This window comes from Anser anser (assembly GCF_964211835.1).
Source record: "Anser anser genome assembly, chromosome: 1".
NCBI classification, from domain to species: domain Eukaryota; kingdom Metazoa; phylum Chordata; class Aves; order Anseriformes; family Anatidae; genus Anser; species Anser anser.
Window position 1 is genome coordinate 119,595,171 of NC_139720.1, and position 27,704 is coordinate 119,622,874.

General features: G+C 37.8%; 1 protein-coding gene across 6 annotated transcripts in view; it reads left to right on the forward strand.

The window, feature by feature from the left end:
- CASK (calcium/calmodulin dependent serine protein kinase) overlaps window positions 1–27,704 on the forward strand; it is a 219,842-nt gene that overhangs the window by 46,329 nt on the left and 145,809 nt on the right. For all 6 annotated transcript variants that reach the window (XM_083821116.1, XM_083821117.1, XM_083821119.1 and 3 more), the window contains exon 2: window positions 11,004–11,116. In XM_083821116.1, the coding sequence (XP_083677242.1) occupies window positions 11,004–11,116 (113 nt within the window). The remainder of the gene's footprint in view (window positions 1–11,003; window positions 11,117–27,704) is intronic.

Consider the following 27,704-nt stretch of genomic DNA (forward strand, 5'->3'; position numbering starts at 1 on the left):
CCCATCATTAAAAGGTGCATTTTGTGAGGCTTGGCAAACTCAGTGAGTGAAAGAGAGAGAAGGGGGAGTAGTATGTAAGCTCAGTTTTGTTAGAGAAACTAATGTACATATAGTGGCCATTAAGAATCGAAACACAGAAACTTAAAGTAGAATGACAGTGCAGGAGAGGGGGAAGTGTGAGAGTTTTCCCTTTTGGGAGCAGTTGATGCATGTAAGCTCACCTGAGGGCATAATTTCATGAAGGAGTTTTTGGCAGCATGGGTTGCTGATATAGTCTCATTTTTTCTGAATTTGCTCTATGCTATGTTTTCTCAAAAACACTTGTATTGTGAGAAAAACTATGCACCGTGGAGCCAACTATACGTGTGTATACCAAAGACTTTCTCATTTACATGTGTCCCTTTGGTTCATTGCATGGTTGTGAGTATGCTGTATTGGTGCAGGAATGGGGGCTGGGGGCTGGAGGCATGTGTGAAGAACCATTGTGGTCTGAGATTGCATTCATTTTTTTGTGGTAGCACTGCTGCCATTTGTTCCTGGTTTTGGCTTTGTCTTGTCTTGCTTGCCCCAGCTCTTCGTGTAACCATGACTGAAGCCACTTCAAGGAACTGCTGTGGATGAAAAGTAACACTGGAAAAAGAAAAAAATAAAAAGTGGTTTGTGGGGGATATTTGAGTGGTTTTTGTTTCGTCTTTGATCTGGTTCAGTGTAATCATACCAAGGCTGTTTCAGGACAACACAACAGCTAGAAGGGTTGCTGTCTCAACCAGTGCTGCTGCTAAAGGAATGCTGGTAAAGCCATGGCCCGAGATGGAACGAGGCCTGGTAGCACGGATGGGATAAAAAGGCGAATCTCTGAATGGGGAAGCAAAAAAGTAATGACCATTGTCCCTGTCTGATGAGACTGAAGATACTCAACAACCTTTGTCTATTCTTTAGGAGCCAAATCTCCGGTATTTTAATACGCTCTCTTTTGTTAAGGTGATCAAAGCGCTCCTTTTAACACACACGTTCCTTCTTGCTGTTTTTCTTCTCACCGTTCAGTTATTTCATGTCTAATTCAGTTTTTATAAGTGTTTTCCCAGGTTTCCTTCACTGCCTCCTGATCTAGTGCACTAGATATTTCTTCACAGAAAAAAGATTTGCTTGGATATTAAAGGCATCTGTTAGGAGAACAGCATCAGGGGGGTTTGGAGCACTTTTGACCTGATGCTCTTGATTTATCTGCTGGTGTTTTGCATATTTCTGTGAGTGGTAACAGAATCTTAGAGCACAAAAATAAAAGTTTGGAAATTTTGGCTACATACTTGTATTGCAGTCAGTATTTCCAGAGGGAACTCACTAGTGAACAAAGCTCTCTTTATCCACCACCCCCATCCCCATTCAAGAAATAGATTTTGTGCTTTGAGTACCAGTTTCCACCTGCCCTAAATCACTTCTTGTGTATGATGTAGCTTCTCACTTGCCTTGAGGTGAACCGGAGAGAGCAATGAGAATCATATTTCTTGAGTTCTTTACCAATGCAGGGACAAGATACTTAATCTCAGTTTAACAAACCAAAAGAAAAAGAAAAAAAAAAAAACAGCACCATTTTCTGAGGTTCTTGTAACTGCTTTTATCTCAATTAAGAGAATATATCATTTTTGGCTTGTGTGTGCTTAGTACATGCATGCCTTAGAAATAATTTGGGGTTTGTTCTTTCATCTAAGTCGTCCATGGGACATTTTATTGAAGACTGAGGCTGCCAGCATAGCTTTTTAAACAACATACTTATTGAGGAAAGTGCAAGTAGTGTGCATTTACTAATCTTGCAGGACAAACAAATTACTAGTGAATCTCTGGAAACAGATTATCAAGGAAGAAATCTAAAAGCAGAAGCCCTAGAGCCAAGATCCTGAACTCATTCAGAAGGCTATTTAGGAGTTGCTTGAATTTGAGGCCTTGACCTTTTGCTTGCTAATGACCTTTAATGAGTTGACAAATTAGGGTATAAAGAAAGATCTGATGACAGGCTCTTGCAAGGGCTGTTCTGTGTCGGTAACTATTGCTTCTGTTTAAAACAGTCATACTTCAGTATCATTCAAATGTGAACTTGAAATTATCTACTGTAATCTTGCTCTAAAACCCCTTCCATCTTCGTTATCTACCATGTGGCTCGTCCTGTGGGAGCATGCCCTTCTCAAGCTTCCCAGCAGCTAATGTCTGATCTTGTTCCAAAAAGCTTATAGGCCTTAACAAAGTACACCTACTATTACTATTTCTGCTACAGCTGCAGCTTTTAGAGCAACTCTTTTAAGACCATGAAACTGATTACTACAACAATCACTGAAAATACAATTTTGCTTGTATGTATGCTGTGTTGAATAATTGTTTGTAAATGGTTGTTTTCAGGGGGTGAGGAAGGGGGTTTAAAAATTAAATTAAAAGAGAGTAACATTGTAGTATGGTTTTTGATAGCAACAAGTAGATGTCAAGACAAAGCATATTGAGCATGTTCCTTCAGAGGTCCCCTCCAGCCTAAATTTTTCTATGGTTCTGTATGTACAACGAGGAAGAATTTAAAAGGATAATTGTGCATTAAGTATGACTTCTGAAAATAAAGGGTACTGTAGTCTATGTGAGCATAAAAATATATTCTGAGTTGCTTGTGCATGAATAATGTTATTTATGTCTGGTGCTACAATTTTTACTTCATGGTGGTAGAAGAGATAATCTACTAAGCATCTTACCTCTGTGTTTGCAAACTATATGTACATTAAAGACATTGTTACATACCAGCACCTTTTTTTTGCATGGTATGTATACCTGAGAGATTTTACAGATAGATACAGATATACCTCATATATTAAAAAGTAGAATAATAGATAAATTAATTGCTTTTTTTTACTGATAAGAAATAAAATTTAGGCCACAAACATTGTTTCTGTTGATACAGGTCACAGATCTGTTAAGAGTAGTTTATCCCCCTTGCAGGTTGGCTATAGAAAAAAGACATGATAGTGAAACAGATCTCTTTCTGCTGGTGTATTGCTTTTATAGTAACAAAAACATATAACTAAGCTTCTGAATTATACAAGGGAATCTTAAAATTGTAAGTAAATGTTTTGTTCAGTACGTTGCATAAATTCTAAGCATACCCTAAGGTTTTCTTGGGGAGTGTTTCACTTGCACAAGCACTGTAGGAGGTATTCCTTCTGTAGTTTCCTATGGAAGAAAAGAATCAGTTAAGAAAAGGGGAGAGAGAAAAAGGCTGCAGGCTGCTACTGTCTGCCTTTTTTTTCCTTTTTTTCTTTTTTTCTTTTTTTTCCTTCCTATGGGGTATATCTGCCAACTTTTTGGATCTGAACACAACTGTGTGGTGGTGTTTCTAATTTCAGTTTTTATTTCTTCCCTTGCCATGTCAGATAAGGCTTCAAAGAGAGCTGAGAAAGTGGGAAGTGGGCTCTAATGACTCACTGATGAGGGAAACACTGCTGGAAGGGTAGTAGGTCATACGGGGGACCGTGACTGGGTTTCTGGTCTATGCTTGCAGCCACTGTTTCTGCTTGGAGTTGTACTGAACTCTGCAATGGAAAGACAGAGTTAGAAGTTAGCTCTGAATGCCTAACTAGCTCCTACAGTGCACTACACTGGTATGAGGGTGCATCCTGTAGTGTGTTCCCCCACCGCAGCTGAGGTATTTCTACATCATATAACAGTACTCTAAGTTACTAAAGTTTTCTTGACAATTGTTTTCATTGAAGTTATTACTCCCTATGAGCAATAGCTTGCTTAAGCCTTTAAAAAGGAGTTTGAATATTTTTAAACTTTAATAATAATTTCTTATACATCTTGGTTTATCATTTAGGTAATATTCTTGAAAGTCTTTAAATGCTTCTTTCAAAAGTGCCTACCATTTCCAAATGTTTTATTGACTTTAGTTTCACTGTTTTTAAAAACCTCTTTCCAACCCTACCACCTTCCTCGGTAGCCTTTCTTCAGTTACTTTATGATTTAGAGAATCGTTAGAAAAGAGCTCTACATCATACTCAAACATCAAGTAAGCACCATGATTCAGTACTTTTGAAGTTTAAATGATCATGTCCCACTGAAACGAACATGAGCATGACGTAGACTTGTGGGTTGTTTTTTTGTGTTTTTTTCATTTGCTTTTGCATACTTTAGAACCACAGGTTTGGTTCTCTCTGCATTCTTTGTTCTTTGTAATTCTGTTGGATTAATATTGGAGAGTATCTTCTACAAGCTGTGTTCATACTGAGCCGAGATTCAGTGAACTTCTGTATTATGCTTTGTTCTTTTGTATGTTTTATTATGAAGCTGAATTAAATAGACTTGTCATACGAGGACAGGCTGTGAGAACTGAGCCTATTTAGCCTGGAAAAGAGAAGACTGAGGGGAGACCTCATCAGTGTATATAAATATCTGAGGGGAAGGTGTCAAGAAAGTGGAGCCAGTCTCTTTTCATAGAATCATAGAATATCCCAAGTTGGAAGGGACCCACAAGGATCATGGAGTCCAACTCCTGGCACCACACAGGTCTACCCAAAAATTCAGACCATGTGATTAAGCGCGCAGTCCAAACGCTTCTTAAACTCCAACAGGCTTGGTGCAGGGACTGCTTCCCTGGGGAGCCTGTTCCAGTGTGCGACAACCCTCTCGGTGAAGAACCTCTTCCTGATGTCCAGCCTGAACCTCTCCTGCCGCAGCTTGACACCATTCCCGCGGGTCCTATCACTGGTCACTAAGTTGTGCCCAGCAAGAGGATGAGAGGCAATGGGCACAAACTGAAGCACGGGAGGTTTCAGCTCAATATGAGGGGGCACTTCATAACTGTGAGGATGACAGAGCACTGGGACAGGCTGCCCAGAGAGGTTGTGGAGTCTCCTCTGGAGATATTCAAAACCCGCCTGGATGCCGTCCTGTGCAATGTGCTCTAGGTGATCCTGCTTGGCAGGGGTTTGGACTAGGTGATCTCCCGAGGTCCCTTCCAACCTTGCCCGCTCGGTGATTCTGGGATTGTTTTCTAAGATACAACCCGGTCAAGCATACCTGTGATAGAAGTGTTGCCACTTAGGAACTCAGGTTTGTGACTTGTACTGGGATATGTAATTTTCTAAAGAAGTATCAGATCTTCAACTCAAATGTTCTTCTGTGCCCCTGTCACAATAGTGCAGTATTTTAAATTTTCCTTTGAGAATAAAATAAAAAACGTCTCTCCAGTATGGCCAGTGATGGCTTTCTGAAAGTGGATGCCCTCGAAGCCAGTGTGCTATTTACAGAGATCATCAATCACCCTTTCAAGCTGCAGTTCCATGTGTAAATGAGCTGATACAATGGCTAATTGCAGGCTTAATTAATCTTGGAAGTACTTAATTTTCAAAAGACATTCACTTTATTCAAAGTGAAAATTAAAGGAAGAGTGTATGTCTTTAAATGGGCAGGGATGAATGAAATGAGGATGAGATTTATGTCTTTAGAATGTGGTTGTAATTTGCTTTATTTCCAATAATATTTTTAACTTGGATACCACTGTTTTTAAAACATTGACCACATTAGTTCAAAACAGTGTTGTCTGCTGCTTAGCTAAGCGAGTGCATAGCCTCTAAATGAGAAAAAAAAATGAGAAAAGAAAAAGTCTGGATATATATGTCTTTTCTTACATGACTGTCTGTATACACTAACACTATCTTAATGCAACAAGCTGGCAGGTTTTTTTATATTGATTTACATTTGAGATGTAAAATGTAAAATTTAACATGTTGAATAAGAGACAAATGTACTGCATGCTTCAGGTTCTTAACAGCTAAGCTTTCTTAAGTAAGAAGGAAAAAGCCTTAGATTCTTAAATGAAAGCTCGTTTGTAGAGGGATACTGTATTCACCAGAAGAGATTGTTTGCTCTTGGTTTTACTGAGAAAATATTCAACTTTTTTGTTACGAAAACTGAATTTGGGAGCCAAAATGCATTGCTTTATGTTACATTCCTGAAAAAAACATGATTCACGTGGAAGAAATGTTGAGCAATTTGTTGGTGATCTGATATGTAAGTAACTTATACTCTGAAAGTTTTGGGGTTTGAAGCATAGAGGTTCATGGTGTCCTTAGAGTATTCCTCAGCAAGAACTTCATTCCAGTGAGTTGGCTTAGTTATTTCAGGACATGGGAAGGGTCCAGGCTGTAGTTACTGGCTGCAACTATTTGTGCTTGTTAGGAATGAACGGACTATATCTTAATCACAACCGGTTCTTATTCTTGCACAATGACATGTATTAGAGGAAAGAGGAAAGGAAGCAGAACAGACAAACCAACAAGATTTCAGTTAAAAAAAAAAATTGAAAAATGTTGGCTTATTATCTTTATCCTTGAAGTCCTTATGACATACACCAAACAAAATAATTTAGAGTGAAGGACATGGTAAAAACAAAAAGGCTTTGATGGTCTAAAATTTGTAGGACTTCATTCTAGTTCAAATGTTATACTCCTTTGTATACATGTTTATGTCCAGTTGATATGATAATTAACTGTTCTGTTAAGACAGCTAAGTTAATCACCAGAAATAGTTTAATTGGGGTTCAGATTATATCAGGAGCTGTCCTACTAACCTGAAATTTAGGAAACATGAAAAAAAAAATAATTGAGGCACCTTTTCAGCATTCCTATCCACTTTCTCCTGGCCTACATGTAATCAATAACCTCCTTAATAATGTATTGTGATGCTTTGATTTCTGTCTGCAGTAAACAGCAAAACTCAGCATGCATCCCAACTTCAGTCTAAGAAAATACATTTTGCGTTTTGGTATACATTGCAGGTAGGAACCAAAGAATTGCAGATATTGGGATGTATTGCTAGCAATAATAACAAAACAAGTATCAGTGAAAGAAAATAATTTGTCCTTACTACTTGAGTATTTTAATGATTCTCAGACTTAGTAGTGCATTAGTGTAGTCGTTTCTGTCCGTGCTAACCGCGGTGAAAGGTTCTGAAGGTTGGAGGGGAAGGTGGAAAGATGGTTCTTTTTTGGTCTATGTATCTCAGTAGGTGTGTGTGTTAAGGGTAGCAGAGAGAGAAATGAAATATTAAACACATTACATCATAATTTTAGTTTCTATGACTGTTAGAGGATGAAATCTCTTATTATTCAACTTAACCCAGTTCCTCTGTTTTAATAAACAAACATTCAGATAAGTTGTCTGATCTGTCTGTAACCATTTTGATGATCTGCATCTTAACTGCTGTTCCTTCCCCTTTTGCATCATCTCTGTGTTTTAGATACCATATGATTTGAGCTGCAGTAATAAACTGAGCTATAGAAATTGTCATTTATCTGGAATGTGATATGTTTCCCTGGTGGCAAACAAAACTGATGAATAGCTACTTGTATCATTTGAAAGATCAAGTATTTTAGTCCTTTTCCTGACTGGGGGAAACAAGCATCGTTTTTAATGCTAAATGTGAGTGTGGTCTGAAAGACATTTGTTACTTAGCTTCCAAATAAGATTGGAAACTATTGTGTTAGGAAGCATGGGGTTTTGTTTTCTGGCTCAAATTAAGTAATATCACTGTGGGGTATTGTAATTTTATTTGTAAAATGTCTGTGTTTCATTGAAGCTACAGGAAGATGTCGAAAAACTAACTGCAACCATAATTTATTTCAATATTCCTTTCTGTTAATTGGCACGTGGTAGCAGGCGTGTCTGCTTAAATCATAAGGGTACCTCTCGTGAATGTGTTAAATATCCACGAGATAACAAATTATTTAAAATTAGAAACTTGAAGCCTTTGTTGCACTGCTTCTGTCATGGAATATATTCGTCTAATCTATAGTCATAACATGTATGCTATTTTGAGGCTGTTTGTGGCTTGAATATGGGAGAGCTAATTTTGGAAAAGTTGGAAATCTAAGGCTTGTAAATACATGAATTTTCGGATTATGCTTAAAATCTCTTGATTTCCATGAGAGACTCTAAATTGGTGTATTTTTAAGAGAATGAGTTAATTGCGGGCACCACTGAATTCTTGTCTTCTGAGCTTTACAGCAGCTTTGATTTACTTAAGACTGGCATTCATCATTACAGGTAGAGAAGGCTCTTTAAAAAGCATAGCTAAGTTTAAATACGGCCATAAAGGTTAAGACTGTCACGATGCCTCTTATCTCTATTACAGAATTGAATAAAACGTCCATTTTTTGTTCCAGACTTAAAATGTAGAATGGAAATTGCTCCGGTCAGGGTTTTAAAATGTTACTACATGATGGAAAGAAAAAGTAAGTCATACTTACAAGAGTGGTAAGGGTGACCACAAACCTGATCCTTCTAGGAGCTGTAGTTTGGATGTTCCTATTTCATTTATGCTTTTTCCAGCCATCTCTCTCTTCTTGGCTGCTAGAAGTATGTGCACATACTCAGATAAGTGGGCAAGTTCTCAGCCCAGACTTGAGTAAACCAGGAAAACTAGAAGTAGCTTAGTCAACAGGAAGAAAAATGTATATTAATAGGGTTTCTGTAGTTACATCAATGAACAAAAGTCAAGGGTCAGCCTGTAAGTAAGGGCATGGTGCTTTCATCAGGTTTTTCTACACTCCAACAATCTATCATTCTGTATCAGATTATATTAAAAACCTTTATTTAATAACTTCATAAAGGCTTTGTGTGGAAAACCAATGAGAATGAAAAGAAAAAGGATCAATTTTAAATAAATACATGTAATTTCTAGCAAATTATGTCTGAAAAACAAGTATTGCCAATATTATTCTGAAGCTGTAGTTTAGGTTTTTGAAATGTTTTTAAATTATCATAATTTAAATGTGGTTTTGTGCTATTTTAAACAAATCCAACTTTGATGTGCTAAAAGAGTAAGCAGGGACTCGGGATAAGAAGGTGACACTGATCTGTATAAAATGTTGGTTTATTTTTAATAAAAGATTACTTTTTTAATATGGGGGAAGTGTTTCAGGTCAATAGCTCTAGTCCTCTGTTGCCAAATGAAGTTAGATGAGCTTTCTGTATTTACAGATACAAGTTGATTTCCGTATATTTAGAGTCTTAATTGAGTATCTTTTAAAAATATTTGTGGTAACTGTTGGTTTTTATATACTGAATAATATTGGGTTGTGGATACAGAGAAGAAGAAAACAGTCATCAGTTTGGGGGATTTCGTTGTACATTAGGAGTGAGAAAACGAGCAAGAAAAACGATTTTCTTGCATAGGTAGCTGTGTCTGAGTGCATCAGCATAATTCGCGGTTAGATAATTGTGTTAATAAATATCTTCCTTAATTTTGAATGTTTACATTGTGATTCATGGCCTAGTTTAGTATTCGTATTCTGTGTCAAAAATCATCTTATTTAAAGAAGTATTTGCCAGTATGTTGTTTATAAGGTACAAAAATGGATTTTAGCTATGGGAATAGCTTGATTTGATAGGGTAAAAAATTGCATTCTTTGAATCATCTGGTATGTAAAGAAATTCCAAAAGCCCAGTTATAAACTTTTGTGAGTACACACCTTCAGTTCGGCATCTCTCCCCTCTCAGGGAAACTTTTATTTTGAGAATTCCATTTCTTTGCAGTCTTACTGCTCAGAAACATATAAACCAACTTACAGTTCACTGTCTGAGTGGAAGGATTTCTCTTGTTATATTTATCCATTTATTTAACTCAGTGGATGAATATTCACTCAACAGATGAACTTCCAAACAAAGGCTCTTTCCACCCTCGGACTTGCCCTTATGTCTTTTTGAGAAGACTTTAGAATGGATTTTTTAGAACTATCAATTCAGTCATTAAATCAGTAGCAGTAAAAAAAAAAGTAGTGGCAAGGTCAATCATATTGCAGTCTTGAAACAATCCTGTTTTGTGTTCATAACTACTTAATTTTTCATGTTTGAATGCTTCACACACCATAATTGTCTATTTTCTGTTGTTAATAGTGAATGGAAGTTTCCGTATTCTAAGTCAAGGCATCAAGAACTTAAAGGATCTTCTGTAAAAGAAGCTCCCATAAATGTGTATTGATGGTGATATTTTTAAAGTGGAGCTTCTTAGGGTTACCATTGTTCTAACTCATGTTTCAGCAAACATAACTTCAGTTTTGAACAATAGCTAGCTTTTTGTTCATTGGATGCAACACTAACATCTGTCTGAACAAATTTTAACAGATCTTCTTTATCTGTAATTTTATGGGGGTTCTTGAAGTGCTTAGGATGAGAGAAAATGATAAGCTTTAAGTGCAGTAATGGAAGTTGTTCACAATCTAGTGGTGTCAAATAAGCTTAAAATAAACCTAGTTTGTGTAGAACAAAGAAACCAACCCAAACAGCATGACTTAGCAGTTTTGTTTCTTTTTTCATTGTTACTAAAGAATATCCTTTCAGTTCTTTCAAATAATGGTAATTTCTAAACTTTAGTTCAGGACTGAAAGCAAGAATATATTTCTCACCTCCATTTTTCTTTCTTTCCACCTGGTACTGTGAGTCAAATTTTAAAGTCATCCCTGTCAAATTTTCATTTTGGAAATCAAGGGGATGAATACAAATTGCAGAATATAGTATTTACATTATTTTTACAGTATAAAACAAGGATAATACCCAAGTTAGAAACCGTTTAGGAAGCTTGCAATTCATATTATAATCTTTTAATACATTTTTCCCCATTTGAACAATGCATCAAAAAAAAAAGTCCGTTTAAAATATAATGATAATGTGTATATTACACATGGTTTCCAAGAGGATAGCCTTTCTCAATTGGTTGAATAAGAGAATATATTTGAGTTTTCCTTAATATAGTAAATTTGAAACTCATTTACTGTTCTTACTCTAGTCTGTAGTTAAAACTATGTATTATGGTTAATGGGGAGCAAAGATTAGAGGTACAAGCTTTTGTTTAAATATTATATTTGAATTATATATAGGAATCTAAATTTTGTTTAAAAGTAATGGAATTATAGCTCAATGCATAAAAGAGAATGGTTTATTTATTGCTGATTTTTTTGTGCATGTCTGTTTCAGGGGTCCGTTCAGCGTTGTGCGGCGATGTATCAACAGGGAAACAGGGCAACAGTTTGCCGTAAAGATTGTCGATGTAGCAAAATTTACTTCAAGTCCTGGATTAAGCACAGAAGGTAAGAACGAAAAATGAAGCACATTGTAAGCAGGTGTCTTTTTGGTTTGTCAACAAGTTCTACTTTTGTTTGCTTCGTAAGATTCTTTCAGATTTATATGTTGTAGACATTTTAAAGCAATATCTTGTATCTCTAGTGTAATCTGATATAACATAATGTGTGCATTTCTAATCTTAAGTACAGTTATTAATTGTAACTACAGCTATTTGGTTGTTGTGATACAGATTAAAAAGAGCTTTAGGTCTATTCTATGTCTAATAGCCATTGCTATTCCTGTTTTTTCTTTATCTATTTTTTCAGAAAGTGAATTTGTTAAAAACAAAACATAATAATTTGGAATCAAAAAATCATACTACAAGGGAAGTATAATGAAAACACATTGGCTTTACCAGTGTAGATCTAGCAAGTAATTTGATTATAAAATGGGCAAAACTTGTGATTAAAGTGTGTGAAATTATATAAAGAATGGCTGTATATATTTTTCATATAGTCAGGATTTTAAAACGATGCTCTACAACTCTGCAAGAGTATAGATAAAAGGCTATAGCTTTAGCATTTCCTGTTGTAGTGTAATACAATATGTCTCTTGTAAGCTGAATATGCAGCATGTGTGTACACTGAAGTGCTTCTTTTATAGCACTTTGATGGCACTTGAAAACAAGCACATTAATTGAATGACAGTCACAGTGTATATTTTCTGGAGATCATATTCTTTTGTACATTAATATTTTGGGGGTTCCACGTGTTCCAAGTAAAGCCTTACGAACCCAAGTTTGAGGGCAAAAAAGGCTTGATGAATTCTCAGTGATTATAACTAATACTATCTTATATACTATATATATATATCTTATATACTTATTATAACTAATACTAGCTTCTTTTTTCTAGCCCTCCTCCAACAAAATATAAGCCACACGTTCCATAATATTGAGCTTACATATGGTTTTGGGAGGTAATACAAAAGCCATTGCATTTTACATTAATGTGCGGTATCTTTTGGAGTATTCTTTTTGCCTTGTACAGGTTTCTAAAGTACTTAAGTTCTGTCTGTTTTCTAGTCTTTGTCTGAGCCTCATCTTAACTGGTGGGTGCTAGGAAACATTTGCACCTTTGCAGGAGAATTGCTTCCCTTGCTCCTTGACAGTAAATTTCAACCTTTTGATGCTATTAAGGAGTTTCAGGAAGGGAGAAGGACTACACAAAGGAGCAAGGACTGATCAGGAAAAAAGGAAAAGCCAATAGTAATTATAGGTTCACTGAATCATGGAATGGGCTGGGTTGGAAGGGACCTTAAATATCACCTGATTCCAACCCCCTGCCATGGGCAGGGACACCTCCTAATAGACCAGGTTGCCCAAAGCCCCATCCAGCCTGGCCTTGAACACTTCCAGGGTTGGGGCATCCACAGCTTCTCTGGGCAACCTGTGCCAGTGCCTCACCACCCTCCTTCTATCTAATCTGAATCTACCCTCTTTTAGTTTAAAGCCATTCCCCCTTGTCCTGTCACTACACTCCCTGACAAAGAGTCCCTCTCCTGCTTTCCTGCAGGCCCCCTTTAGGTACGGGAAGGCCACTATAAGGTCTCCCTGGAACCTTCTCCAGGCTGAACAACTCCAGCTCCTTCAGCCTGTCTTTACAGGAGAGGTGCTCCAGCCCCTTGATCATCTTTGTGGCCCTCTTCTGGACTTGTTCTAATGGGTCTGTGTTCTTTTTGTGTTGGTCATCCCAGAGCTGAATGCAGCACTCCAGATGGGTCTCACAAGAGCAAATAAGGGGAGAATCACCTCTCTCGACCTGCTGGCCACACTTTGCTTGATGCAGACTGGTATTTGCTTGATGCAGACTGATGCAGACTGATAAAGCAGACCCATAGCCCCAGCTGGCTTTCTGGGCTGCAAGCACACATTGCCAGTTCATGTCAAGCTTTTCATCAACCAACACCCCCAGGTCCTTATCCTCAGGGCTGCTCTCAATCCATTCTCTGCCCAGCCTGTATGTGTGCTTGGGATTGCCCCAGCCCAGACGCAGGACCTTGCACTTGGCCTTTTTAAACCTCATGAGGTTCTCAGGCCCATCTCTCAAGCCTGTCCAGCTCCCTCTGGGTGTCAAGTAAAAAAGTGAAGGAAAGCTGTTGATGGCTTGCATTTCTTGACTGGGTCTAGAAAAAAGGCTTGGGAGTATACTAAATTTGTTTTGCATTCCGCTGGTATTATATTGATATGTTTGTAATACAAGCTGGAAGTTCATTGATTTAATTGACCATAAACAGTTTCTGGGTTTAGTGGTGAGTTTTTGTTGTTGTTGTTGTTGGGTTTTTGTTTTGTTTTGTTTAAGTTTTGGTGTGGATTTTTTTGTTTTTGTTTTTTCTTTTGTTGTTGTTGTTGCTTGCTTTTAAGATTTTGAATTGCTGCACATTAGTTTTGTAATGTTAAGACATATAAGCTGTATAAATGAATGTGTGGAGCAAGTATTGCATCCTTAGTTCTGCATAAAGAATCTGTTTTTCACAAACTCTTTCTGTCCTGTGTTCTCTCTCTCTCTCTTTTTTTTTTTGTGTACCCGTTCTCAATGCAGGTTTTTAGGCTTACATCTTTCAAAAATAATTAATTTTCTTTTAAATTCGTTTGGCTTATTTCTGATATGGCATTCCTTAAACACACTGGGGGAGAGCCATAACTTGCAGCCAGGATGGTGCTACTTAGATAACATAAATATTAGATAACTTACCTGGGGGAAGTAGTATTTGTAATTGTGTTGAAGTGTAAGCTGGAATGGAGTGTTAAGATTAATCTTTTGGAACATTGTCTACCCCAGAGTTTTGTCCTCTGCAAGACCATTTTCGTCGTGAGGGTAATCTTTATCCAGCTTTCCATGCACAGTCTTTCTTTGAGACATGAGTGGGAGAGAGGTACAGTTGTAAATCATGAAACAAGGAAAACCCTTGAGGAAGATAGCTTGTGAAAAGTCAAGCTTCCTTTATTCAGTCTGCTATGCTCTAAAACGTCCTGGCCCTAAAGTTATATTTGATTCTGATCCTCTAAGTCCAGGGAACAATCCTCCAGAAAGTCTCAGAACTCCTGTGTGTTAATGATGGAGAAATCTGAAGGAAGGGCTGTCTCATCACAAATACTAACTGCATTCAGTAACAGACTGTATTAGGCCTGCTATGAGGACATTAAGGTAGACTTACCAGGCAGAATGCGCTCAGTTTTTTGTATGAATGTTGGTCTGTGACAGTTCTGGAAGTGTTTTCTGTCTGATTTCTGAGAGGGGTTGACAACAGCTCTTTCTAAACTTTCACCCAAAATTGTGCTGTAGCAGAGATGTAATCATGTTACAGAAGAGCAATCAGTGTTTCTTAACAACACTTCTGGAGATAATGTAGGTTTTGGGATGCACTGCTTGGGGTTATATCTGGGAAGTTGTTAACAAGAGAGACTTATTATTTGTGTGTTTCCACTCTTAATCAGAGCCCCACAAGGAAATCTGAGTGTGAGGGAGCTGATGGCAATTGCTTCCATTAATTTCACGTACATGTAGAGTGCTGAGAGGTAGGGGCTGAATATGCCTATACATTTAGTTATGGGTAAGAACTTTTCATGTAATGTTTTTATATTAGTCAGCAGTGTACTCTTGTGGCAAAGGCAGCCAACTGCATAGCACACTGCTGTGAGTATAGCCAGCAAATTGAAAGAAGCAATTATTCTCTCTCTCCGGCTCTTGTGTGACTGCATTTGGAGCACTGTGTGCAATTTTGCTTTCCAATACAAGAAATAAAGTGATGTACTGGAATGAGTCCAACAGAGATGGACTCGAGACATTTAGGAATTGAAGTATGTAAGGTAGGAGGAGAACCTGAGAGAAATGGGTCTGCCTAGCCTTAAGAAAAAAAGCTAAGATGAGATTTAGTTCTGTCTTCAACTATTTAATGGAAGGGCATAGAGCAGTTAGAGCCAAACTCTTCACACAGAAGTGCAGTGAAAAGACAAGTATCTAGTATAATATTCTTTCTCTGTAAGGTTCAGGCACAGATCTTGAGTGATTTTTATGTCTGTATGCTTCTTTGGAATGGTTTATTAATGGGGGAAAAAAATAATGCTATGTAGCAATGCCTGACAGCTAACAAATCTAATTTAGACTAAATTCTATTGGATTTAAGTATTAGTGTTCATGGTCTTGCATACTGTATGTGTTCAATCTCTGTAATGTTGTAATTTAACCATACAAATGAAGTCTATTGACACCTTGTCACTGTTTAAGTGGCCTCATGTTGTATTGGATTAATGTTGGTTATTTTACATGATGACAAATTGTACTATAGTTCGCCATGTTTTCATATTACAGAGTAACAAAAAATATCAAACTACACTTAAGGAAATGTGAAGCTTGAATATTTTTAGATATAAATGAGTATATTTTGTACTGTTCAATTTAGAGGGCTCATATGGAAGAGTACTTGGTGCTATAGGAAGCTCCGCTACTCATTTGAGGTATAATAACATAAGTATAAATTAATTTGTTTTCAAATACAGCTGTTAGCTGATATATTCAGAACCTTTGTTGCAGAGATGTATAAAACTCATTTTCCTTATATCTGAATTTATTATAGCTCACGCCAGTTACTTTTTACTGTCCATTTCTTTTGCTGCTCTTCACAGCCCATGAGTTTTCCTTTTATTTTTTCTCTCTGTGTCTGGCATATCTCGCTTTTAGTTAGCTGTTCTAACACCTAACATCTGTTAGAAGTACAAACACATTCTCAAAAAGAGAATGTTGGTCAGTTTCTTACCGCTTAGTGAAAGCCAATACACATTATTTGTTTCTCTTTTCTTAATATTTAAGTAATCTTGTAACATTCTGTGTGTTTCTAAAGCAATGTAAAGGGCAGTGCCCTGTACTTACAGCGCATATCTTTTCGAAGTTGTTTTTCAAGATTTAATGCTTGTATTAGATTTAGTTATCTATAATACATTTTGATAGAGAAAAAAAAAAAAGATTACCACTGCTTCCACAACCTTCTAATAGGCTAGACAGATCTTATTTATTAGGCATTTGTACACATCTGTACAGGTTTGTATGCATGCAAGCCACTGTGAAGCTGAATAGATAAGCTGATAAGGAAAGTTTCAGGTTTCCTTTAGAACCTCAACTGGTTCTACTGGAGGTGAATTATGAAGACAGTCCCAACAAAATGTTTTGGCTGTGAAAAAGGAGAAAATTTTAGCCAAGAAAGAAGTGTTCTGAATATACTTTTGACTACTTCTGGCACTGAGAGGGGCAAGGTAAATTGCATCAAAAGTGGTATCACTGTGTATCATCCATAATACGACAAGAATTCCAAAATTATTTCACTGAGGGCAGAGGGGGGAAAACATGAAAGTTGGCATCAGTTTGTTGTGTTGAGTTGTTTTGTTTTGTTTTGTTTTCCTATAAAGGGCCTACAGATTTTTATCCTGACATATTTCCAGGTTGTGAGTCATTTTCTCACAGATGAGAGATAACTCTTACTCTGCTTATCTCCTTAAGTAGTTTACCCTTGTTGATGTAAAGATATATATTTTTAATTCTTTTACTTGGACTTCCATTTCCTAAATGACTTTGTCAATCCAGTTCATTTGAAAGGCTTTATATCATTCTGAGTAAAGATGCACAACAGAATATCTTAACCTTTTGATATTGGAATTCAGTATTCGTGAATCACAAGATACTTTTTGCAAAAGCATCTGGCCAAGATTCTGCAACCCTCTCTCTGTTTTTTTCAAGGGTTTAAGCAAAAACACAATGTTACTGTTGAGCTGGTCTTTGAGTAAAACATATTGCAAAACTGTGTCACCAAATTTTTTTGGAACCATATATAGCACCATATGTAGACTAGATTTGAAGGAAGAACAGGGGAATCTCTGCCGTTGATTTAGAAACATGTAGTTATCTGGAATTTCAGATAGTTGCTACTTCTGTGTTGTACTCTATTTCACTGTGATTTACCAAAAAGCAATCCATGAAGAAAACAATACTTTCATTAAGGTAAGCTATATGCTGGAAAGTAAAATGGAAAATAAATCAAGGGGAGTTAACTTTGTGGCACTATTGGGTCCGCACCTGAGACATTGTGCCCAGGTTCGGACTTTGCAATCTGAGGGATGGGAAAGAACTAGAAAGGGCCCAGCAGAGGAATATCAAGATAGTCAGGACCCTAAACAACATGATGAGCAAAGACAGTTTGGGGTAGCTGTTCATTTAGTCTGGTGAAGAGAAGGCTGAGGGGGTGACATAGCCTACAGCTATTTCAGAAATTACAAAAACAGCACAGCCAAGCTGTTAATGACAGGTATTAGAACAAATATTAGTGGTAAGAAATCGTGGCTTGGAAGAATCAGATTGAACAGAGGAAAAACTTGTCTACTGAGGGTAGTGCAGGCATCCCAGAGAGGTTTTCAGACCTCTGTCCTTGGAAGTTCTCAAGACTCTGCTAGATGAAGGTACAGCTATCCTGACCTAATGTTGGCAGTAACCTCTCTTTGAATCAAAGTTGGATTGGGTGACCATCAGAGGTCAAGTTTAATCAATCAACTATAAAAAGAACTTCTTTTAGGAAAGAAAAAAAATACAGATGTCAAGGTCAGGATGCACTAGTTCATGCCTAACAAAATAACTTGGACTGATACTTAAAACCACTTTTGATGTTTGTCATTTCAGTAATCTTTCTGGGAAATGCATAGTTCTTACCTTAATTCTGACATTCTTTTCACATGTGGGTATAGCTGTCCCTATTTAAGTACAGAAAATGTTACCTAAGTTTTTCTGAGGGTTTTTGTTTTAACTTAATGAAAGATTTGAGTTTTCTTATTTTCACTTTTTGGAGGAGTCATAGGCTTTTTAAATTAAAATTCAGTTTAACTATTTTGTATGAATAGCTTTCATAGAAGTCTGTTTTATTGTTCTACTGTAACTTTCATAAGAAGTGTCATTAAAATTAAATACTTCTGTGCAGAGATACAGCATAAAAGATGGAACTGCAGGGTTTTTTTGTTTGGTTGGTTTTTTTTACCCCTTAGAAGACATTTCTGTAAGTGCTGAAGCATGTTAACCATATAATAGATGTGATGAATCATGGGAATGAAAGCATAACAATAATTTCTTTTTAATGACTCCACTTTTTGTGCTATTGGGAATCAGTTCACCTCGGAAATGGTGCATGTGTTCTTTGGGTAAAAATATGGAATTCAGTCTTTGGCAACGCTTCACATAACAGCATTTTATATATATATATATATATTTGAGCGTAAAATGCAAGGTTATATTTTAGAGGTCCTTTTTGGTGCTGTTTGTAGAATGTGCCCAGATACAGGGTTCCAGGAGCAGGATAAAGGCATGAAGTGTCCCTGGTCAAGTTACTGTTTCGACCTCTTTTGGAGTCCGCACAAGAATCTGATTGGTCGAAGGAGGCAAAGAGGAAGATATATGAGGAAATAGGGCTCTTCATCCAGATCATAAGCAACAAGTATAAAGATTGGTGATATAGTCATACGTTATTTCAAGAACATCAAATTTTGCAAGCACATTCACAGTAGTGTTGATGTAATGCTTTCCCTTTCTGTCTTCAGAAGGGAAAGGGTAGTGTAAGAATTCATTACGCCCACTTTAAAGCACCTAAGAATATTTATGTAATTTTGATGAACTATTTCTTATATAGAAAGAAAATCATTAAGTTTTTACGCACTGCAAGCAACTGGTTCTTTATTCATTATAATTAGTCTCTAAAATAAGAACAGCTTTTTTTGCTGTATGATTTCATTTGCTTGTTTTTGATATGTATCTGTTTATACTGGATTTAATGTAGCACTGAACGCAGAAGGGCTTTGGAGGAGTGCACCTCCCCCCAACAATAATTACTGAAATAACTAGTTTTGTTAAATGTCTGAATCTGAATGGAAATAGCCTTGTTGGGTAATACATAATACCCTACCTTTTTTCACAGAAATGCACATAAATTATGTGCATCTTAGTCATCTCAAGTAATGACATATTTACTAATTTAGGAAAATTCCATACAGACTTGTGCTTATACATCATTTTTGCTAAGTCTAGACTAAAACTGACTGGTCCTCTAAGTCAGCTGTTTGAATCCCATCTGTGCCTAGGACCTCACAACCATTTTCAATGCAGGTTTCACTGAACATTGAAAATATTCTAAACTCATATTGAAATATTGGAATTTAGGAAAAACATTTTCAGATTGTACTTGTAGTTGAGCATAAATCACAGAACCTAAAAGATGAGCTGCACTTGATACTATTTATTCTAAGCAGACTAGCAAAATGATGACTGACATGGGACATCCTATAGTGTACTGAACACTTTACAAAAGTATTGGAAAAGAACTGTTCTAGATTTATGATTTTTTTTCTCCAGTGGAAGGTCTGTCATTGAGATGTCCACCCTAGTCAGCTATAGTTGCACACTCAGTTAGTCACTCTGAGCCTGGTACTATTTTCCAAATCATATCCATCAAATTGTAATGAAAAAGATTGTAACTGAGCAGAGTTCTAAAAATCTTTCCATACTAACTCTCTCTTTCCCCCCTGAAAAACAAGCAAAATAAAATACCACAGGCACACTTCGCTATTATTCAAAAATAGGCTTTAAAACCTCATATTAATTCAGTCTTGTCTGTCCTTTTCTAAAGAGTTACAGTTGCATGCATGTGGTAATTAAAGAGTATGATGATTTATATACTTAAGTTTGGTATGTTAAATATATGAAGTACTCAGTAAAGGAGATGTGTAAGCACTCTCTGCTTTGTATTAATCAGAAACAGGCCTGAACTAGCTAGGAGTATAATAATATTGTCAGCCTTGATGGGGTGTACCCATGAGTGTTGAGGTTGCTGGCTGATGTCCACAAGGCTACTTTAGATAACCTTTGAATGATCATGGCTAATGGGAAAAGTGCCCAAAGACTGAAGGGGAGCAAATGTCACTCCCATGTTCAAAAGGGACAAGAAGGAGGACCCAAGGTACTTACAGGCATGTCAGCCTCACCTCTGTTCCTAGGAAGGTGATGGAGCAGCTAATTCTGGAAACCATTTTCAGGCACATGAAGGAGAAGAAAATCACAAGGAGTAGTGTGCGTGGATTTGCCAAGGGGAAATGCTTGACCAACTTGATAAACTTCAATGACGAAATGACTGGCCTGGTGGATGAAGGGAGAACAGTGGATATTATCTGTCTAGACTAGATCAACGCCAGAGTGATGATCAGTGTTGCGAAGTCTAGTTGGAGGTGATAACTAGTGGTGTACCCCCAGGGGTTAATACAGGGTCCAGCCCTGTCTAGTATTCTCATTGATGACGTGGACGATGAGGCAGAATATACCCTTAGCAAGTCTGCACATGACCCAAAACTGCAAGGAGTGGCTGGTAGGCCAGAGGGTTGTGCTGCCATCCAGAGGGACGTGGACAGGCTGGAGAAACGGGCTGACAGGAACCTTTTGAAGTTGAACAAGAGGAAGTGCAAAGTCCTGCACGGGGGGGAGGAACAACCCCAGCTGGAAAGCAGCTCTGCAGAAAAGGCCCTGGGGGTCCGGGTGGACACCAAACTGAACATGAGCCATCAATGTGCCCTTGTGAAGGCTAATGGTATCCTGGGCTGTGTTAGTACTGCCAGCAGGTGGAGGGAGGTGATCCTTCCCCTCTGCTCAGCCCTGGTGAGACCACCCCTGGAGTGCTGGGTCCAGTCCTGGGACCCCCAGTACAAGACAAACATGGTCATACTGGAGAGAATGCAATGCAGGGCCACCACAAAGATGGTGAAGGGACTGGAGCACCTCTCCTGTGAGGAGGGGCTGAGAGAGCTGGGGCTGTTCAGCCTGGGGAAGAGGAGGCTCAGGGGGATCTCATCATTGTCCATAAATACTTGAAGGGAGGGTACAGAGAAGATGGAGCCAGGCTCTTTTCAGTTGTTTTCAGTGATAGGGCAAGAGGCAGTGATCACGAACTGGGACACGTGAGGCTCCCTCTGAACACCAGGAAACACTTTTTTACTGCAAATATGACAGACTACTGGCACAGGCTGCCCAGGTTGATTATGGAGTCTCCTTCCTTGGAGATATTCATTGGCCATCTAGACATGGTCCTGGGCAACCTGCTCTAGGCATCCCTGCTTGAGCAGGGCGTTGGGCCAGATGACTCCAGAGGTCCCTTCCAGCCTCAACCATCCTGTGATTCTACAAATGCAGCTTTGTAAATTCTGTTTAACATCTTTAGTATTTCTTTCAGGAGCTGCAGCTCTATGTCGCCAGGTCCATCCAGTATAGAGACTCAAATTGTATTTCCAGTAGGCACCCGTACACACCACATAATTGGCAAGCTCTTCCATGAACATTGACTATACCAATGGTTTCATCTTGTTCCTCTCTCTGGCTGAGCAGGATGGAGATCCCCGAGTGGGTCAGACACAGGTGCTCTCACACCCAGAGTTGTCCCTTAGAGACCCACTCACCCTCTTGGCCGAAGGTCCCTTCACCTACTTACCCACTGTTCTGACTTGATCTTTGTGGGTGATCTCATGCTCACTTACTCCAATTGCTGGCATCACAGATCCCAATACACATATATGTGTGTGGAGTAAAAAGCTTCCTACAGGAAAGTAGTTGAAGGTGGAGATTAACGGTGACAGGACAAGCTACAGTGATTGTGCACAGAGCATAGCCAGATAAGCATACTCACCAGTTCTTGCTTACACATTAATGGACCCTTTTATTCTCATATCCCTCTGTTTGCCACACTTGTTCCTCCCTAAATCCTTCCCTTTTACTACCTTTTATTCCTCACCTAAACAACTGATAATAAGTCTTGTGTAACATCAGAGTGTTCTTCTCCTGCATCCCATAATGTGTCCAACACCCCTAGGCAGCAACCTCCTTAGTCTAAATGGTGATCCCAATGGCCTGTGTTGCTGGGTTTCGTGTTGGACCACCAAGGCTGAGACTCTCCTGGGACAGCCCTTTGAGGGACTCAGAGAGGTTATAATTTTCTCCGTGTCCTTAACTGGAGTTTCTGCCTGCCATTGTGGCCCTGTGCTCTTCTGGGCTTGTGGGGATGGGCCTGTGATGGATAGATAGCCATCCTGTGATGGGCCTGGGAGAAGCTGAGCAGGGCTTTATTTGGGCTCTCCTCACCCCACACACCGTTGTTTCTCTGTGATACTTTGTGTGTGCGTAGACAAGATTTTATCACATAACCTAACAACATTCTTCTTGTCTAAACCCCTGGTTTAGTTATGGCTGTATCCTTGCTTAAGAAAGCAAACTGTATAAAGTTTGTTTGAGAAAAATCTAGGCTAGGATGGAAGAAAGCCGGGTATTAATACTTTGGTATTCATAAAGTAGTAAGTAATGCTTGGAGTTTTTATAAGTACAATAAACCAAACGATAAAGGTGTGTTTCTTAGCCCTCTTTGCAAAACAAATTCATAATTGAGTTTATGCAAAGAATTCTGGAACTATACTTTTAAAAATATGCTCTCGTTCTTCATTCTTAAACAGTGTTGTCTTTAATCTGTTTGCAAAATGCATGCTGTATGTCCAACTTATCTTCTGAAAAATGAAAATGCTTTCCAAAATGCTTCTTAGTACACAGTCTGTACTCATCTAACTGATGGTGATTCTTGCCAATAGTTGTCCAGAAATAGGCTTCTAACTGTGCTTGCCATAATTCAGGCTAGTTACAAACGTAGGGAAGATAATAAGTATCAGCTGTATTTTCAAATATTTTCTGTTTGCATGGGAGCATGTATTCTGTTCTGGTTTGCACAATCAATAGAACTCAAGACTAATTGCAGCTGAGCTGCAATTTCTGGTAATTCATTGATCCAAAGAGACCCTTCTTTGACTCTTAAATGCTAGTTTTTGTTGTTTTCTGAATCTAAAAATGTATGTCACTGTAATATGATAAATAATGATCCCTGTTAAACATCACTCTTCTGGAAATACTTTACATGTTAGAATGACAAACCTGTATCCTGCCATAGCAATAAGCCATGGCAAAAATTCAGTGTTCAAGTTACATGATTTTTGCCTGGAATAGTTTACATCCTTTGAAAATCTTATCTAAAATCTTCTGTTTTCCAAAACAGAAACGTCACGGTTTGTGATCCATAGTTTCCTATTCTTTTGTGCTTTTCTGAGTTTTCTCAAAAGTTCAATGAGGACCTCATGATCTTGTGTAATTTTCCTACAAATCACGTGCAAACATTCCATGTGAAGCTCTTCTGCCTGTGCTAATATTTTTCCTAGATTATAGATGAACAATATTTTGACGTATGGACAGTGGAACTTTGTAGAAGTAAAGACATGTCAGCAAACATTGATGGGCCTGCTAGGTAATAGGATGGAAAAAAACAAATCTTTTAAAATGGAGGCAACTTCTTGGTATGTAAGATATGTGTTATCCTACATAATTGTATATGTGATTATATTGATAATATCTGTGCATGTGCAGAGTAAAAATCTTCTAGAACAGATATTTTCTTTCTTAGTTCAAAACTAAATTTACTTGCTTTTACAATTGGTAAAAATGCAGAAGATAAACAAGAATGTATACCTTTAATCAAATCAAAATGTTTTCAATATTGACACCTTCATGACAAGTTGCTTAAAAATTATGAAATAGCTACCTAATGGTCGATATCAATTGCTGAAAGATGTATCAATATTTGTAAATAAAAGCTCTTAATTTAGTTTGTTAATTTACTGCACATACACTGGAGATTTTAAGTAGAAACAGTTTACTAAAACCAAACCATAGCAGAATCTTCCTACCACTTATCTGGTCTTCAAACTGAAATGTTGAGGGAAAAAATGGACAGACTGCAGTTCCAAAAACTGAACACTGATCTTCATGGAAATTTCCATTCTAGCATCTGTATCATAAACTATTTATGATTAATACATAAAGTATGTAGAAGTTGAGAGATCTCCATGTTATGTCATTGTCTGGGAGAATAAAAACACTTTAAGGAGAACAAAGGTCAAAATATTTGAGGCTCAGGAAATTGTATGTCAATTGTTTGTGAGAATTAAATAATTTCAGTAAAATTACCATGTGTTAAATTGTACCAGTGTAAAGATGTCAGACTTTCTTGAGTGCAAGTCAGTAGGTTTAGTCCACTTGTAAAATTGCCAAACAATAGGCGTTTTCCAGGATAAGAGGTGCTTCATTCCTCAGTGGAAAAAAGAAGTCTTGTAATCTTTTTGACTACAGAAAATCTTGGTGCAAAAAGAAAGCAAAATTTAAGAAGAACAATTAAGTTGTCCTGTTAGAAAGGCAGATGGAAATATTTGTTGCTTAGAAGCTATCTTGTAAGACCATTTAAGTAGTGTTGGCTAACAGAGTAGAATATTGGTGATTTTTAGCTCCTCAATGAGGAGTTGAATTTCAGTTTTAATTAAATCAAAAACCTGGAGGTTCTGAAGAGAAATATGAACTTAATTCTCTTTCTTAAAGACTTTCTACATTTTATCTGCTATTCTAATCCTACCATGTCAAAGTAAAATATTATCATGTCAGTTGTCTTCCAGTATATTAATGATTTTAATAGAATGAAAGAAGTGAGGTACAAACAGTAAGTGATTATCTATACAGTAAAATTTCAGATTAAAATTAAAATTTAATGAATGCACATTATATGAATTCAGTTTTATCTTTAACTTTAATACAGCATTGAATTTCCACCTAATTCTAGATTTAAAAACTGTTACATATATGATCAGTAACTTTAGGAATTTAACCAAGTCAACTGTCATTCCCCTCCCTCCACAGTAATGGAATGGAAGATGTATGATTTTAAAACACTTCAATCACTTAACTACCTAGAAGATAAAAGGATGAGAATATTAAATTTTGTCTAACTTAGCATTGCAAGACACTTGCATTTTCTTAGTGTTATGGTGTAGCAAGTTTTTGGTTTTAGTGCCAAAGGCTTTAGCAGACTTGAGTTTTCACTGTTCAGTGTATTATTACAGTTTGAGAACTCTGAAATAGGACATACTGGCATGTCATTTTCCAGCTACAAGCCATTTATTTTAATGAAGGCACTTATCAGGGACACCCAGATAGCTTACTCATATGGATTGTATTCTATGTACTTGATTTTGTAATATGAATCCAACCAAGAAATATACACAGTGACAGTAAGCAAATTGGCAGTGTAAATAAAAGTACTGTGATACCTAGTGGGTTTATTTAATATCTATGACAGAGATTTTTCTTAGAGATTGGATTTTAAGATCACTTCATACATGAATAAGACATAAAGTATGTTTTAGAGTATGTTTCTTGGTTGGGGGAGAAGATTGCTATGGGACCTAGTATGCCTAAAATATTCAGTAGTCAATATTTTTCTTTTTTTAAAGTTGTTGTAGAAGAAAAAGCCTGATTGCAAATGAGGCTGGTGCTAAAAAGTAATATTCTATTCTTTCAGAATGCCTTAGCATTTGTTAAGGCACATAAATGAGGATTTATTTTTAATACTTTACAGAACTGAGGAACGTAAGACATATTCCAAGTTCCACAGAAAGTTACTGGGAAACACAGCAATATAAAACCGAAGCCTCTTGATTTCCTCTGCTTTCCCAGAAGACTGATGAAATAAAGTTAGGTTAAAAAATATATTGCTCGACCTACTGTGACATATCCAATTTTTGTAGATTTCTTAATAACTGTCATCTTTAATATTGCCTGTGGTATAGTGAAAATTGACAATTGGAGAAACTGGTGAAAATATGGCTTTGTTTTATGGTGTCATAAATAGTGAAAATTGCTTATGAAGTGCTCCTGTGCTTGAATCGACAGATTATTTTTCTTTTGCCAAACCAAATAAGTATTTGAGTCCAATGTTGCCACCACATGAAAGTTTATTAAAATATGCATGTATTCCACTTCAGTCTTTTCAGGTCTGTGGAGGTTATTGTCACTGTATTCTCCTTTGTCCTCATAGTTCTCTTTGAAAAGCTGTGACAAACCAGAGCTTCTGTTTCCAGCACAGGGCTGGGCAAACAGGGTTGATGTATTTGGAAAGAAGCTTTTCACCTCTAATGCTGTAGTTTGGAAGAACCTCCATTCTTACAGCGCTGCATATCAGTAGAGCACCTTCCATTTCTGTCTCTCAGAAGCTTATCTGTTGGAGGGGAAAACCAGGGAAGAAACCATTACACCCTGGAAAACCAGGATGCTAATACCTAGGAATATTAGGTGCCACTTAGAGTCTGTGCAGCGTGGGGGGGGTCCCTTTGCTTCGTGACTCCTTCCTCTGCCCTCAGCAGGGCTGACAGAGGGAGGCAAGCCCTGTGTCTTCAGCCCAGATTCCTGACCGTGCATTCCTGCTGTTTCACCAGCTTTGGTACTTTTCTGACCTTTGAATGGATCTGTTTTTACTCTGGATTGGGAAGAAAGTGAGCAGAGGTCTTGCACCCTAATTCTCCCGGTCGTTAATTTCTTGTTAACTGGCTTGGTTCCTTGTTTAGAAAGCTGTTACATTTAAAGAAGAATTGCCTTGTTAAGAGGCAGGCATAAGCGAGAGTAGTTTGAATTTATTCAACAGGGAATTGGGATACAGGCTTCAGAGGAAATATAAAGATAATAAACCAAGTGTGGGATGCTTGTAAAACAAAGGAGAGATTCTCTTCTTCTAAGGGCTACCAGTGGCTCCTTGTTTAACACATGAATGCAAACTGAGGTTGGAATAGGATGTATATGAGCATGTCTTGTAAACAGCTGTGGTTGCTACCACAGTTCCTTCCTAATCAGCTCATAGGCATTTTCTGTTTGTTTGTTTGTTTTTTTTCTTTTTGCCTTAAATAACAAGCAAGCAAACTAGCTGGAGAAAGCTCACATAGAAGGTAACGTTAACAAGGAGGTGAGAGGAAAGAGCCTCAAGTCTTACAAAGCCCCTGCCCTTGTCTGTGCTACCGTCCCTCTGGTAGGACTGGTCAGCAAGTAAATAAATATCAACTAGTGAACTAAAGATAAGTGTTCTCTTCTAGAAATTGTCAAGACTTCCACACTTTTTGTCCCGGTTTGTCCTGGGTTAGGCTATGTCCTGTTTTGTTGGTGGGTGTGGAGTTACCTGTGTGATTGGCTCTTCTGAAGGGCACTGCCTGGTTTGCTACGGTCACTCATTCGGTTGACATTTGCTGCTTTTGTGTCATCATTCCCCCAACACACACAGTCAGCTCCAGCCCCTGCTCTCTCCTTCTGCTCCAGCCTGCTCCTCTTCAGTTGTCTCCTTGCTTCTCCTGCTCTGGCCTTGTTCCTTTTTGGTTTTTAGTTGGAATTTTTGGGTGTTTACTGCCCTCACTTGAATACGTTTTCACAGAGGATCTGTGAAGTCCTCTAATTCAAAGACACCGCATGTATGGCCATAACTTTGGTCTGTTGCGGGGCCACCTGCAACTGGCCGTGTCCAGCACAGGGTAGCCCTCCGTCTCTTCCCACAGAAGCCATCCCCACAGCCCTCTGCCGCCAACACCTGGCCAGTTATGCCATATACACCCAGCGCGCACCTCACTGCTCTTACAAATTTATGATTTCA